Source organism: Nuphar pumila, chromosome 6, assembly GCF_984573655.1.
Source record: "Nuphar pumila chromosome 6, dmNupPumi1.hap1.1, whole genome shotgun sequence".
In the NCBI taxonomy this organism is placed as follows: domain Eukaryota; kingdom Viridiplantae; phylum Streptophyta; class Magnoliopsida; order Nymphaeales; family Nymphaeaceae; genus Nuphar; species Nuphar pumila.
Window position 1 is genome coordinate 7,767,353 of NC_143254.1, and position 17,248 is coordinate 7,784,600.

The 17,248-nt window shown below is 36.6% G+C and overlaps 1 protein-coding gene across 4 annotated transcripts in view; it reads right to left on the minus strand.

Moving 5' to 3' along the window:
* Nucleotides 1–562: 562 nt before the first annotated feature.
* The window catches only part of LOC149833811 (amidase 1-like), a 50,127-nt gene continuing 33,441 nt past the window's right edge, over nt 563–17,248 (minus strand). For 3 of the 4 annotated variants that reach the window (XM_090011036.1, XM_090011037.1, XM_090011039.1), the window contains 3 exons: nt 9,731–9,899; nt 895–1,029; nt 563–813 (listed from right to left, as the gene is read on the minus strand). In XM_090011036.1, coding sequence (XP_089867162.1) covers nt 664–813; nt 895–1,029; nt 9,731–9,899 — 454 coding nt within the window. In that variant the 3' untranslated portion in view covers nt 563–663. The remainder of the gene's footprint in view (nt 814–894; nt 1,030–9,730; nt 9,900–17,248) is intronic. The other variant, XM_090011038.1, reaches the window with a different exon arrangement.

Genomic DNA, 17,248 nt, shown 5'->3' on the forward strand with positions numbered 1-17,248 from the left:
TATATATATTTTAACAATGCCAACACCCAAAACAAAAATAAGTATATACTTCCTTTTGGGAATAGACATGTAATATTCTCAAAGAGAAAGTTCAGCTCCCGGCCATCCATGACTACATCCAAAACTTCAGTTTCATCTCATTATAAAAAAAGGAACTATTTCCCATGTTTAAGTTGTTTTAAGTTGTTAGAATGTCATTATATATTATAAAGTTCCGTCTCTTTCAAACTCATGGCTAAACCAGTTTCAATTACTACCATGGAATGACATCTTGAATGGTCACCAGGGAATGACAAACAATCAATCATAAAAAGTACAGAAAATGGCGTAGCTGACTCCCGAAAATAGGCTCGAGTCCTAGAAATAGCCATAACTATGGGAAATTGCAGTAGGCATGAAGCATTTAGTAAGCGAGCTTCTCATAAGGTTCCACAAGCATAAAAGAAGCATGTTGTTTCACGCTTCCGAAAGTGAAGTTTCCTAGTCTTTTAAAAGCTTCAATATCTATGGTCTAAATACACATTCCAAAGTATTGCCTCAAAAATAGTGAACACTGGAGAACTTTTTGCACAGGGAAATCATATAATCCTTCTATATTCAAAGTAACTACAATCTGAAAAAGGGAAAAATAAAGGGAGAAAGGACAACATGAAAAACTCCAGTTCATTCAAAAACTGCAGCAAGATCAGCTTCTCCTACAAGAGAACTATGCATCTTCTGCACTGTACTCAGCAAAAATCTATCAGAGCCATGCCTTGCCAAAAACGAAACTCCAACTGAACAACCATCATATGTACCCAGTGGTATCGTAACCTGCAATGATGATAAGTCAAATAACATAACAGCAAGATTTACCCTCAATCCATGTTTTACTGGTTATGAACAACAAATTACCTGACAACAGCCAGACGTCCCAGCAATTGCCAGCAAACTAAAGGCCCTGTTCCTAAAATTTTCTAGCATAATCCCTCTGCTCTGTATTTTAGGAGGAGGTCCGGGAACAGTAGGCACTACAAGAATATTGTCATCCTACAAAATGTATACGAGTAGGTAAATTTTTTGAATAAGAAAGACATGTATGAGCAAGATCATTGTGCACAACAAACTAAAAATCATAGGCAACACTACAAGGATTTAATACATGATGTAAGTCAAGACTTTCAGCCCTATTATGTATGTCCTAAATTCAAATAATGAGCCACAAAGTATAAATTTGTTGACATATCATACAACCACCAACTCATTATATATAGTGAACCAGATTAATAGAGATCCACAATTTAGGATGCTAGGATGCGTGAATCCAGAACCTCAGACCAAGTACCTGTGACAGGAACTTGGCAAACAATTTGAATGTCATGAGATCATGAGGACCTTGTTCTGATTTTCCACGTTATCACTTCTTCCAGGGGCACAATTACTTGCTCTGTGCAATCCAAGCTTGCAACCAACACACCCTAGACCCAACCCTGATTTAACTCCCAAACAAACTGCACATTCATTGTGGAGTCCCACCCGCCACTAAGTCACTTCTTAAATCCCTATCTAGGAGAGGAATGCTTGATCAATGATTCCATTTTAGCCCTTACAATTTACAATTTCTTTTTCTGAACAAAAGAAGTTAAACTTACAAGTGGACATGTACAGCACATTTTATTGTCTAGGAGCACCAGTGGAAACAATACAAAATGCATGGATCAGGCTCAAGCAGAACTACCATCTGCCTAGGAATCAACTGAATAACGAGAGGAAAAGAAAATCAAGCAAAAGTACTGCTCCAATTGCTGCTCTCAACACGTCAAACATCACAAAGTATGGTTATCACCAATGAGACAAGTGTTACACTTCCAGACTCCTACCTTACAGACCACCACAATGGGCCCCTGATTCATAGAACCAAGCAGCAATTCCATTGTGCAATTATGCAGAATCTGTTGAATACCAGTTATCATAATTCATAACAATGGTGAAAGGGCTTTATAACAAAAAATCAAGAATATTTCCCATTTCATGAATACACATAACACACACACACACACACAGAGAGGCGGTGGGGGAGAACATTTTCTTGAAACCATGCCTAGCAGCCTGACCCACACCTACTAGGAACCAGACCTTGATGCTGTGTTTGTTGCAAACATGAGGAAACTCAGCATCTTTTCTTTTCATGTCACATAGCTGAATCAGTTTGGAGACTTGTTTGCAGTAGGTTTGGGAAAAATAGGGTTCCTAATTCTTCTATGGATTGTGAATTTAAGTGTTGGTTTTCCATCAAATTCCGTCAGTACTAACTTAAAAACTACCTATGTTTCCACTGTCAATGAAACATCTTTGCAAATTAAAAGTATTGAAACCTTAGATTTTTTTCAAAAATTGTATACCAAAAGTTAGGGTTGTTCCACAACTAAATTTAAATCTTATGTATGTTCTTTTTACTTATTTGATCTATTAGAAAGACTTGTACACAGCATCTATGATTCTGACACCATTATTTCTATGTTTTTCGCAACCTCTGATACCCAGTGAAGAAACTTGCTACAACGAGAAGCTACAAGGGTTACACGACTGCTTGACAGATTTACTTAGGGACAAAGTGGCTCCACCTTTTTATTTATTTATATTCATTTGCACATGTTCTCAGACTCTATGTTTTTAATTAATAAAATTGATTTGGTTTGAATGATGGTAGTATAAGATCTGTTGTGGTTGTGGATTGGTTATTACTGTAAAGGCCCCGGATCTCTGAGAATGTTTCCGCAAATGTAAAAAAAAAACACTTTTTAACGGGTATGAGTTAGGGTCGTTACATGTACCCACCAAGATCTACATGAAATTTCCTACCAGACTCAGCACAAGCATAAACCAAACCACTGGCAATTAGACCTACATCATGTAGCCAAATATAGGCAAAGATCTGTTAAGATATACATATACGTGTATATATATGTATATATACATGTATATGTATATATGTGTTTATTATTAACTAAAATACCCATTAGGGGTATTTCGGTCTTTTCTCTGTAATAGGTGTCAGCCCATTAAGGGCTGACATTTCTGCATTTTATTTCATGTATTTATTTTTGTCTTTTTTTTTTTTACCTTTTTGTCTTTTTCAGATTTGATGGGACAACCCCATATAGTTGTTGGAGCTGCCCCAACAGCTATATTTATGACGATTGAGTGCAGCCCCAACAGCCATATTGAGCTGCACCCCATTGGCTCCATTGTATTATAAATTGGCCTCTTGTGGCCTTGTATTCCTAACTCATTCTTGAGTGCTTCTATGCAATAACAAGTTTTTAGACCCTTGTGTGGGTGGTTTCGTGATTCAATCAAGTATTTTTACTTGATTGAAAGTGTGTTCTTGCATGTGTATCGGATTCAATCCACTTCATTACATGGTATCAAAGCTTTGGTGGTCCAAAGGCAAGTTTTTTGAAGAAAGTTTGTGACAATATCAAGAGGAGAATCGTACGCTTAGGTGATACAACAAATCGATGATTGTTGCATCGGGAAGCATGCCATCTCTCACTCTTTTTTTCTTTCTTCTTTGTTCTCTACCCCTTTCTCTTAGCCTTGTAAGGAAATGGAGAATGAAAGAGAGGTAATGGTCTTCATTCCCGTACGCCTAAACGATACAAACTATGTGATGTGGGCATCCATAGTTAAACACAAAATATGGAAAAAGGGATTATGGGGTTTGGTGGACGGTACCGAAAGAGAGCCCAAGCTCATTCTTACGAAAAATGAGAATGGGAAAGAGGTTGCTCTTTAAAGAGAGGAAATGGGTAAAGTCGTTTTCGATTACGAGAAAAAATGAAAAGAGTGGAGGATGGGTCACTCCAAAATAATTGGATGGCTCATCAATAGTGTGGACATCCACAAATGTTCTAGCTTAGCGAAATTTGATTTCGCTAGTGATGCATGGAAATATCTTAAAGACATGTATAGTCTTAAAGATATTGCACACATATGCAATGTCCAAAACAAGGTGAGAACCATGACCCAAGGAGAAATGAGTATTAGAGAATATTACAATGCACTTTCTCTCCTTTGGGATGAATTGGCTCTTCTTGAGCCAAAATGGCATTGTCCTCAAGATGTAGAACTCCGTGAAAATCAAATTAAAACGGAGCATTTCTACCAATTTGTGAATGGACTTAGGCCTTAATTTGAGGGAACTAAATCGGCTCTCCTTCATAGAGGAGGTGTGCCATCCATAGTCGAAACTCTTGAAGAATTGACTATGGAAGAAAATAGATTGAAAAAGCCATCCACTTCAAAGGATGAAGAAACTGTGCTTGCTATGTCAAAGCCCAGTAATCATACTAGGAGTTATAAACCTCCTCACTTTGTGAAAAAATGAGAATGGGAGAAATCCTAACAACTATGAGAGGAATGACAAAAAAGGTGGCAAAATCATATGCTATCATTGTTATGAACCGAGACACATCAAGCCGTTTTGTCCAAAAAAAAAGAAAGAAGATCACCGAGATGATAAGAGAGTTGCTTCGGTGGAAAGGAATGATGTTGACAACTCCAAATGCATTGGCTCCCTATCTTTAGCTCAATTAATGGAGGCGCTACAACCAATGTTCAAAACTCAAGCTTCTTCCTTTTCGGGGGCGGCCGTATCCACAAGTGGTGACCCTGGTAAGACTTCTTGGTTCTTGGACTCCGATGCCTCTTTTCATATGACTCCAAATGAATCAATATTATCTAAATGTCATTCTAACTCAAATGATTCTTATGTTTCAACCGCCGACGAAACATACTTAAAAATCAAAAGTCTTGGAATCTTTCAAAAACAACCAAACTTTCACATACCAAATATTAGGGTTGTGCCAAAATTAAATTTGAACCTTTTATCGGTTTCACAAATTACGGATCATGGTTGTAAAGTTTTATTTTCTTCCAATGATTGTTTAATACAGGATCTCCAGTCCGGAAAACCGATTGGGCAAGGCCATAGAAGAGGAGATATCTATGTAATGGACAATCTTGAGTTATCAAAACAATCTTTTTGTAATTTTGTGAAAAAGAAAGATATAGAAAATTGGCACAAAAGACTAGGACATCCTAGTGTGACCAAATTACACTTGTTTTCATTTCTTACTTATTATAAAGAAAAGAATTTGGTTTGTGAAGATTGCATTCTTTGCAAAATGAAAGCTTTACCCTTTGGGCAAAGACAATTTATATCCAAAAATCCATTTGAGTTAGTACATTCGGATGTATGGGGACCGGCTCCAGTTATATCTAAAGGCGGGGTATCTTACTATGTTATATTTGTAGATGATTATAGTAGACATTCTTGGATCTTTTTTCTTAAGCAAAAGTCAGAAGTACTTGATTGTTTTAAAAGATTTTTCTATTATGTAAAGACTCAATTCAAAACCAATATTCAAATTTTTAGATCCGATTCTAGGGGGAATTTGTATCAAAAGAATTTAAAAATTTTCTTGATTCAAATGGCATCATTCATCAAAAAACTTGCCCTTACACTCCTCAACAAAAATGGACTAGCTGAAAGAAAGCATAGACATATTGTTAAGACCACTAGAACACTTCTTGTATCAAAAAATGTTTTGGGCCGAAGTTGCTCTTACGGCAGTCAAAAGCTATTGAAAATATATCCCCTATTGAAAAATTACTTAAAATCCCCCCCCCCCATTATAAAAGATTGAGAGTCTTTGAATGTAAGTGTTTTCTTCTTACCCATAAGAACGACAAACTTTCCCCAAAAACAATCCCCTGTGTTTTTTTGGGCTATGCCGAAAATCAAAAGGGATATAGATGTTATGACAGGGAAAGGGACAAATTATATGTTTCACGAAATGTTACATTTCTTGAAAATGAAGATGGTTTTAGCAAGGAAAAAACTCAAGAAAACTATGATTATTTATTTCTTTTTTATCTCATCAATGAACATGAAGGGTATGAAAATCTTCATAATGAGCATGAAAGTGAACATGAAGACTCTGACTCTCATGATGCAAGTGAAAATATAGACAACAATCTTAACAATATCGACCCATCCCATAGTAACATACAAACATATACTAGGCGAACCGAAGGGCACCCACCATGTGCTTTAGAAAGATATTCTTAAAATCAAGATATTGATTCTGCTAGTATTAAAAAATCGGTAAGAATTTCAAAAGCCCCTAGTAGATTTGTATCCTATGATTCCTTTGAACCAAGATACTGAGCATGCTTAATGGCCATACACTCATATTTTGAACCATCATCCTACTATGAAGCTAAAAATTATCAAGAAAGGATTAAAGTCATGAAAGATGAATTAGAAGCATTAGAAAAGGCAAAAACTTGAGAAATTCAAACATTACCTAAAGGAAGAAAAACTATAGGATATAGATGGGTTTACAAAATCAAAACCAAATGAGATGGGACATTGTAAAGATATAAAGCTAGACTAGTAGCTAAGGGATACAGTCAAGAATATGGAATTGACTATGATGAGACCTTTGCCCCAGTTGCTCGAATGACGACCGTCAGAACTCTCATCTCTATAGCATATATACAAAAATCGCCAATTTTTCAAATGGATGTGAAAAGTACCTTTTTAAATGGTAATCTGGATGAAGAGGTCTACATGGATCTTCCACCAGGTTTGAATTTAGCACATGGGAAAACTATTCGTCTACGAAAAGCCTTGTATGGGTTAAAACAAGCTCCCAAAGCTTGGTATGATAGATTTAGTAATCTGATGACTCAACTGCATTTTAAATCTTGTTTTACTGATACTGCATTGTTTGTTAAGTCTTTCAATGCAAGGATGGTTATACTGTTGCTTTACGTAGATGATATGATAATCACAGGAGGTGATAAGCAGGGAGTAAACCATATCAAAGATGTGCTTAAAGACAACTTTAATATGACAGATCTTGGCTTTTTACGGTATTTCCTTGGAATTGAAGTAACTTACTCACCTCGTGGTTATTTTTTGTCACAGACTAAGTATGTCGCAGAGATCATAGAGAGATCAGGACTCTCAGATGAAAAACGGGTTGACACTCCAGAGGTTATAAATGCAAAAATGAAGAAGGATGATGGGGAACCTCTGCAAGATCCAACCCTATACAGACAAATGATTGGAGCTTTGTCCTACCTTTCTATTACTTGTCCTGATATCTCTCATGCTATTCACTCTATCAGTCAATTTCAGCATGCTCTTACTACAGTACATATGAGTGTTGTAATGAGAATTATTAGATATATTAAGAATTCTATAAGTCATGGATTGTTTTTATCATCTTCTTCCTCATTAGAAGTCATTGCATACTCTGATTCTGACTGGGGAGGGGATGTGAATGATAGACGCTCAACTACTGGTTTGTGTGTTTTTGTAAGTGACTCCCTAATCTCCTGGCGATGCAAGAAGCAACAGAAGGTGTCTCTCTCCTCAACTGAAGCTGAGTATCGCGCTATGGCAACGACTACGTCTGAGTTAGTATGGTTGCGACAACTACTAGAGGATTTGGGAATTTACACCACAGAACCTTCTAGATTATGTTGTGACAACAAGAGTGTTGTATATATCGCGAGCAATCATATGTTTCATGAGAGAACAAAACACATTGAAATGGATTGCCACTATGTTCGGAAAGAATTTCTGCGAAGACTATCACACTGCCTTATGTTCCATCAGAGTATCAACTCGCAGACTTCTTCACCAAAGCACTTCCTTCACCCAGATTTCACTTCCTACTTGGCAAACTCTCGGTTGTTGCACCATGAGTTTGAGGGGGGGGTGTTAAGATATACATATACGTGTATATATATATATATATATATATATATATGTATATATACATGTATATGTATATATACATGTATATGTATATATGTGTTTATTGTTAACTGAAATACCCATTAGGGGTATTTTGGTCTTTTCTTTGTAATAGGTGTCAAGCCTATTAGGGGCTGACATTTCTGCATTTTATTTCATGTATTTATTTTTGTCTTTTTCTTTTTTTACCTTTTTGTCTTTTTCAGATTTGATGGGACAACTCCATATAACTGTTGGAGCTGCCCCAACGGCTATATTTATGATGGGACAGCTCCATATAGCTGTTGGAGCTGCCCCAACAGCTATATTTATGACTGTTGAGTGCAGCCCCAACAGCCATATTGAGCTGCACCCCATTGGCTCCATTGTATTATAAATTGGCTTCTTATGGCCTTGTATTCCTAACTCATTCTTGAGTGCTTCTATGCAATAACAAGTTTGTAGACCCTTGTGTGGGTGGTTTCGTGATTCAATCAAGTATTTGTCCTTGATTGAAAGTGTGTTCTTGCATGTGTATCGGATTCAATCCACTTCATTACAAGATCTAGATCCCAACCCAGATTCATAGTTGACATTTTGACCCAAAACTGTTTCAGAAAAAAAGGAACTTTCCAAAACCCAATATGTAAACCAATTCAAGATTCAATGACTGAATAGTTGCAACAAATAATTGGATCAAATGACAGACCCCAAACTAGTGATGTAAATGGTTCAGTCGGGTCGGATGTGGCAAATACCAGATACGAATAATCGGATGTTGGATAAACGGATTCGAATTCGGACGGTGAAAAGCTCATATGAAATCTCATTTTTACATGTAATTGGATTCAGATATGCATCAAATCCACATATCCATCAGATATGATAGCAAAAAATCAAAACCATATCCACATTCAATTATAACCATATCTTTGGCTTTACCAAATCCAACTAAATGGAGTCAGATTCTGTCAAATATCAGACAAAATCTGATCCATTGACATCCCTACCCTAAATAACACCAAGACATTCAACCCATCCAGACACATAGTTATACAGGACAGGACCCAAAATTGGATCCTAGATCCAAGAAAATATATGCATTAGGATAAGAACCAACCCAAAATCTAGATGGCTGGACCGGGTCCAAAATCAGTAGCTGTATCAAATGCAAACTCAGTTTGGAACCCAGACTGAGATCCAGAACCAGACTCAGCCTGGTAAGCCGAGGATAATGACCTCCTACCTTCATAAATAACCAATCAACATATTAAATTTAAAGAAATTATAAATCAAATATGGCTTCCCTGTGAAATGAAATTGTCATAATTTCTACCTCCTGCGAATGGAAAATGATAATGGATACTATCAGAAACCCAGAAAACCAGAATGCAAGTAGAAGGCAATGCAGAAAGAGGACTAATAGGTTGAACTTCGTGTATTTCCAAAAGAATTACATCAGAGGCTTACTTTCTTTCTTTTTCTCAAAGCAAAGAATAGGAAACTTTCAATTCGAGCAATGTTAGATAATAAAAAAAACAAGTATAGAGTTCTCAGAAAAGAAATGAGAAAGACAAAGTTAATAAGATTGATATGCACATTCACTGCTAGCTAAGAATAGGGCGTTCCATCCCTAAGCAAGGGCACACATCCAGGTTCCGATTCTTGCAAAATTCGCTCACTATGAATATGCATCACATTTCACAGATGTTTACAGGACACAATACAATGATCAATGTAAAACAAATTCAGGTCATTTTAATTGCCTCCTCCATCATTAAATGGTCAATGAAAAGCATTTCCAAGTGATTCTAATCTCTCTCAATTATGTATGTAAAAGAAGTTAGCTCCATGGCTTCACCAAAAACAGTTGTATATAAAGAATTAACTTTACATATCCATTTATATAGTTGTAAGAGGCAGTTCTAGGAATACCTTTAAAAGATTGTCAATTGCAGCACGCATTTCAGATTTTACTGCATAACAGTGTTCGATATTGTCATCACCTACAGCAAGTGCTTCATGCACACGATCTGAAATTCCAGGACCTATGCCAGGTTTGACATTACTGAGCCACTCCCCATGATTATGTTTGAACTCAAACCTACAAGCCAAACTCAAGGCATTCTTAGCATTTCTGCTGAAAAAGGGAATCTGGAAAAACATGACTTTCAATTTTCAATAAATAAATTATCTCAAGATATCAGAAAAGGGCTTTAGTTGTAATACCTGTGATTTTTATCAGATAAATAAACTTGAAATTTATGTCCTTAAGCTGGTACCAAGACATTTTTATTGTTTTATGTGTCTAATACGTATTTGGATCTTGAATATCCTGTTTGGATCTTCAATGTCAAAACTCTAATATTCTATTTGAATCGTAGATATTGAATCACAAATATATTATGTAGATATCTAACAATAAATTTCAATCTCTCGTTTGGGCCTCTGATTTCTGGTCCTCAATATCCGGGTTAGAATTGATATTGGATCCTGGATGAATGGTAAGGATCCATGAATTTTAAAACGGGTCTTAAGAAAAACCTTAATTAGAATCCATAATAGTTTATTTTGGAGCCATATTCATCTATTGAAGGTTTGGATCCAAATTACATCATTTGGATCCATAGTTTCAATCGTGTAATAAAGAGAAAATTTTCGGATCCAGGATCCATATCGATTGGGGGTCCATATATATAATATCATACACATGTATTAGAAAAATAAAATGAAATAATAAATAATATAACAATAAAATATATTTTGATCCACAGTTGGATCCATTTGGATCCAACCTGCAGACCCGCATCGCAAAGGTGGCGTAGGTCCAAACCCGCGGCTGGATCCCGGATCCAGGGCCGCGCCCTTTCTTAAGAGTTTGTTAAAAAAAAAGGTTTAAGTTAAGAGGGCAGGGCCTGCCCGATAAAAAAAAAATTGTTGTTAGGGTTCTGAAAGAACCTAACCCATGCCAAAAGATGGGGGTGGGGGATGCGCAGCCACCGACGGCGAGGAGGGGGTAACGGCCTCCTCCCTTTTCGGGAGGCCACCCTCCTACAAGAGCACGCACGCTCTCTCTGTTTCCCCAACTTCCTCCCTCACTCATTACCTACCTCCTCTATTTGTTGCATGACTTGAGGAAGAACGTGCGATGACAGGGGAACTCGACAGGACCATCGGCGTCGGCGATCTCCTTCTCGCAGCGGCGTCAGCCACACCTCCTCTCGCCGGAACAGGTAGGGATTCTATACTTTCGCCTACAGGTTGATCGTGGGCTCGTGTGGGGTGTGGGTTGTCTGAAACCCCAAATCGGTCGATTTGCAGGGGATATCCTTCGAGATTTGCAAATCGGGTGGGATGTCGGCTGTTATACAGTCCCGAAATCGCACAGGAACAAATGCCTCAAAGAGGATTTTCGATTTCGGCTACGGTGAAAATCCAAATACATTATGGGGTGTTCGTGTAATAAAAAGGGGAGCTTTGAATATTGATAAAATTTTGCTGAGTTCTGTTATGGGATTATTGGATCCCTAATAACCTATTAATTTTCTTTTCCTTGTTGTTAATGGGTACCCTTCGATTCATGGAGACTGGGTCGTTGTTGGGTACACTGTTGGTACCAGAACAATATGATGATTTGTGTGTTTTATCATACATATCATTATTGGACCAGTTTACTGTTACGTTCTGGCAAATTGATGACATTGTGACTGTGTTGATTTATTTGATTTGTGCCTGAAGATGGACTTGACATGCATGTGTTTCTTACTTGTATTAATTTCTTTTTGCTGCTGAACGTGTGCGATCAACATTTTAGACATGAAAATCTATAATGACTAGTAAAGGATTACCTTACAGAAATTCTTTGTAAAAGCATTTCAGTTTGTTCCCGCATGTAAACCTTGTATGATTTTCTAGTGAATAAATGCTCAGAACTCATGATCTATGGTAGAAGTTACAGTTATTATTGAGATTGTTGTCTTTAATGAAAATCTTGAATTTATAAACAAAGGTATTTAGTCCTTGATGTGTTGTAGGTTTTCAGCCAACTGGCTAACGTTGATCAGTTTGTTCATGTTCTAAACAATGATAGTGAAATAGTGAACATGCCTTTTTACTGGAACCTACTGTCACCTAATTTTGTATATAATGCAACATCTCTTGTGGTAGTTATATTCACATCAGCTCTTCACCTTGGTCGGGAAATGTGATAGACTGAATTTAAGCTGGAGAAAATTACGAAATCATTTTCTAATAAAAATTTAAAGTTTTGTGGGATCTTTCAGCTTTCTTTTTCAATAACTTGATTATGGGAAAGTGTTTAGCTCGACAATGCTCAATGGTAGGTTCTTAATTACTTAAGTGATGGGAAATCCTCTATTTCCAATCAATGGAGGGCTTAGCACAACTTGAAGCACTATACGGAAAGCTGTGAAATTCGTAGGATTCAGCTGAAAGGGGCTCATGCCGAGAGTACATTAAAGTGCCTTTCAGTGAATACTGATTACATCTCTCAATGCCAATACATTCTAGACGATGCAGTTTCTTCTTATGTACTTGTTTTGGCAAGTTCAAGCTTGTTGAAGCAAGTGTCAGAGCACAGTCTCTCTTTGCAGTTGTGATTTGACCTCACTAATGTTTTAATTCGTGTATATCCTTTAGTTGTGTTTACAGTTATTGTAACGCCTCGAAATCTTAACCCAAATTTTGAGGAAATTTTTTTTTTCAATACAGCAGAAACAAGTCATACCATAGGGTTAAGCATTCCAAAACATTACAGAGGAAGCAAACCAAAACATTTATTTCATTATTAATGAAAAATAACATCAGAGTTTCTCACACTATTCCAAAAATCTCGATCGAAGCCTCATCCTGCAGACGCTCCTAACTCCAACTCTTCACCTGAAAATTTATAGGAATTAAACTACAACTGTCTAAGTAGGAAATCTATAACTTTTAATGTGGTACATCATGAATCCAGTATGTAATATGGGTGTCATGTATGATTTTCGGCACATACAAGAATAAGTAAAGGTCTATGCTACGACCGTCAACAATTTATCAGAAGTTAACTGACATGTAACATTAATAGCAACATTTATATATCCCACAACCACAATATAAATCCACACAATTATTCAGAGAAATGCAATTATGACAATTCATAATTCAGGTACACATTCATACCACAAGGTACATCCATTATGCATAAAGAAACATTAAACCATACCATGATGCACAATTTTAGTACAACAAGACATTTAACATACATTGAAAGTTAAACATCACGCATCCACCAAACATATAACAATTAAGGAAACAGATAATATATGCATGTTCTAATGCATAGCAGAAAAATACATGACTTATGTGTAATGCATGAATCCTCTTATTATCTTTCCTTAAGTTTCTCTTTCCATATGCATGCCCTACTAAATGCATACAATTTAAGTTCATCTTTTGAATTACCGTTGCCCGCGGATACACCAAATTGGTACAATCCCCGAGGTCAAGTAGGTTCCCAGGGTAGCTTAACACACAATTTGTATTTTATTACTGGGTTCCAAACTTAGCCCTCGACCGAATCACCTTCGGAACATTAGACCTCCACATCTAATGTCGGGGACACAATGGACACCCCACGCCCACAAGTGTCACTTCCTTAGTACCAAACAAACTCACAGTTGTGACCAACACACTGTTAAATTATGTATATAAATATATATATATATATATATATATACATACGTATATATATAAGTATATATATACATATATGTATATATATACAGTTTTTCTTTTTGTTCTCAAAATACCCGATAGGGGTATTTTGGTAAATCCCCATGTAAACCCATTTTCCTTTTTCTATTTTTCTTTTCTTCTCTTTTTCTTTTTCCCTTTTCTTTTTTTCTTTTTCTTTTTACCTTTTTGTAAGACCACAAGGGCCCCACTCATCTAGTCGTTGGGGCCCCAACGGTTTTATGACTGTTGGGGCTCCCAACGACTAGATGGGAGCCCCTTGTGGTGCCTTCTTCTTTGCTTCCTCCTCTATAAATAGAGGAGGCTTCCTCTTGTATTGTAAGGGTTGTTCACCCTCTTCTTTCTTTCTTCAATAATATCCAACTTATGACTTTTGGTCATTTTTCCCTTTAGCGGGTTTTTGTATAGGCTTTTAGTGTTTGTGTTCTTGGCTCTTGGAATCACTCTTAAAGAGTGATTTACTTTATTGGTGCTTCCGCCCCCCCTTTTCATTACATGGTATCAGAGCAAGGTTGGTGATCGGGCTTCTCCTTTTTTGTTGTCTTGGGACGCGTGTCTCTCAAGCTTTTGAAGAAAGAAAGAAGACCATTCGGCACCTATGGAACGTGATTCTAAAGTTGAGCTTTCTTTCAAGCTCAATGGATCCAATTATCTTATGTGGGCCTCCGCTATGGAAAATCATCTAAGAGGTAAGAAACTTTGGGGTTTTGTTATGGGAACTACTCCCGAACCCTCTCTTGTTCTCACTAAAATTGAAAATGAGGTTGAAAAAGCTTTGGATGGCGATGAACGCATCAAAGCTATCAATGACCATCAATCCAAAATTGAGGACTGGGAAAGTAACCATGCCAAAATTTTGGCATGGTTTATGAACAATGTGGACCTCAAAAATTGTGCAAATATTGCAAAATTTAGAAGAGCCAATGAGGCATGGTTCTTTCTTAAGGGTATGTATACCCAAAAGGATCTTGCTAGACAATTTTTTTGTCAAGAGAAAATTCGTTCAACTAGACAAGCGGATATGAGTGTCCGTGACTACTTTAGCTCTTTAACCCTTCTTTGGGATGAGCTCGTTCTTCTTGAGCCTAAATGGGTGGCTCCGGAAGATATTGAGTTAAGAAGAGAACAAATTGAAAAGGAGCACTTTTTCTAATTTCTTCATGGTCTACGACCGGAATATGAACAAGTTAGGGCATCCCTTCTCCATAGAAGTAAAGCCTTACCCATTGAAGACGCCCTTGCCGAAGTATGCCAAGAAGAAACTCGACTTGGCCTAAGTATAAAGAGTGATGAAGTTTTGGCCGTTACTAGGCCCGGATCAAATGTAAAAGCATATAGACCTCCCCACTTTAACAAAAATAATGGATATAGAAAGGGAGTGATTTGTCACTATTGTAATAAACCGGGTCACATTAAACCGGTTTGACCAAAGCTTAAAGAAAAATTGGCCGCGGTTGGAGAAAATTCTCCAAAGAAGGAAGAAGAAAGTGTCAAAGAGGGAGATATCAAAGAAACTCTTAATCATATCTCCGAAGTTCTCCAACATCTTCTCAAGACTTCTTCATCTTCAACATCCGGAGCCGCCATCGGCTATTCCTCATCACCTCCAGGTATGTGGATACTAGACTCCGGTGCTTCTTTTCATATGACATCTCATAAAAACTCTCTTTCAAATATTTTTTCCGAACCCATATCCTCTTATGTTTCAACGGCCGATGGAACATCTTTGAAAATTGAAAGTATTGGAACACTTGATTTTAAAAATTCTCAAAACTTTTTCGTTCCTAAAGTAAGAATCGTTCCAAAAATTAATCTAAATTTTTTTTCCGTTTCCCAAATCACCGATCATGTATGCCAAGTCTCTTTCTCACCTAAAGATTGCACCGTGCAGGATCTCTAGTCAGGGAAGCTGATTGGGCAAGGCCATAGAAGGGGTGATTTCTATTTTATGGATTTTTTTACTCTTCTATCTAAGTCATCTTGCAATCTTGTAAAGGACAAAAGTATTGGAATTTGGCATGAGAGACTTGGTCATCCAAATTTTGTAAAAATGTCTCTTTTTCCTTTTTTGAACAATACTTGTAAAGACAATCACATGACTTGTAAAGATAGCATTTTTGGGAAATCTAAAGCTACTCCATTTCCTCAAAGAAATTATTTCACCACTCGACCTTTTGAACTTGTTTATTCCGATGTGTGGGGACCTTCCCCTATTTTGTCTAAAGGAGGATTTTCGTACTATGTGGTCTTTATTGATGACTTCACTCGATTTACATGGATTTACTTCCTAAGTCGCAAATCCGAAGTTTTGTCCTCCTTTAAAGAATTCCATGCGATGGTTAAAAATCATTTTTTGGGAAACCTATCAATTCTTAGGTCCGATTCGGGAGGCGAATACATGTCCAATGAATTTCAAAGCTATTTAAAATAAAATGGAATTTGTCATCAACGTTCTTGTCCCAATACTCTGCAACAAAATGGTCTTGCGGAAAGAAAGCATAGACACATAATAGAAACCACAAGAACGTTATTAATTTCAAAAAATATTCCAAAATCCTTTTGGGCCGAAGCGGTTCTAACCTCAACATATCTTAGCAATAGAACCCCTTTATCTTCTTTAAAAAATCTTTCTCCATTTGAAAAAATTTACAATATGTCTCCCGATTATAAAAGACTAAGAATTTTTTGATGTAAATGTTTTGTTCTAACTCACAAAAATGATAAACTTTCTCCTAAGGCTATTGAATGTATTTTCTTAGGATATGGCGAAAAACAAAAAGGTTATCAATGTTTTGACATACTCAAAAACAAACTTTATATCTCAAAAGATGTCACATTCCTAGAAGAAGAAAATGGTTTTTCGCACCAACCAAATGAAAATATTGATTATTCCTTTTTATTTGACTTGTTGCCTCAAGAAAACATCATAGATGATCATATTAATCTTAGTGAACCTCTCATTGAAGATGATTTTGAACATCCAAATGATGATCAAAATTTAGAAGAAAATGTTTCAAGACAAATACAAGTCTACGCTAGAAGGAATGAAAGAAATCCACCTTGTGCCCTTGAAAAATTCTCTCAAAGTGAGTCGATCGAAGAAACCTCTCAAAGAAGATCAAATCGTATTTCCAAAGTACCAAATAGATTTGTATCTTATTATTCTTTTTCTCCAAACTTTCGAGCATGTCTACTTGCTCTTCACTCCTTTCATGAACCATCTCATTACAATGATGCTAAACAATATGCTCATTGGAATGAAGCTATGGAACTAGAACTTAATGCTCTTAAAATGGCACAAACTTGGGAAATCATTGATCCACCCAATGGCAAGAAACCCATTGGATGTAGATGGGTTTTTAAAGTAAAAACTAAGAGTGATGGTTCATTAGAAAGATATAAGGCTAGGTTAGTAGCCAAAGGATATGCCCAAGAGTATGGGGTAGATTATGATGAAACTTTTGCCCCAGTTGCTCGAATGACTAGTGTTCAAGCTCTTATTGCTATAGCCTCTATTAAAAAATGGCCAATTTTTCAATGCGATGTCAAAAATGCCTTTTTGAATGGAAATTTAAATGAAGAAGTTTATATGGAACCTCCTCCGGGTATGAATTTAAATGGAAAAAATTTTAAATTAAAAAAGGCCTTATATGGACTTAAGCAAGCTCTTAAAGCTTGGTATGACAAGTTTAGTAA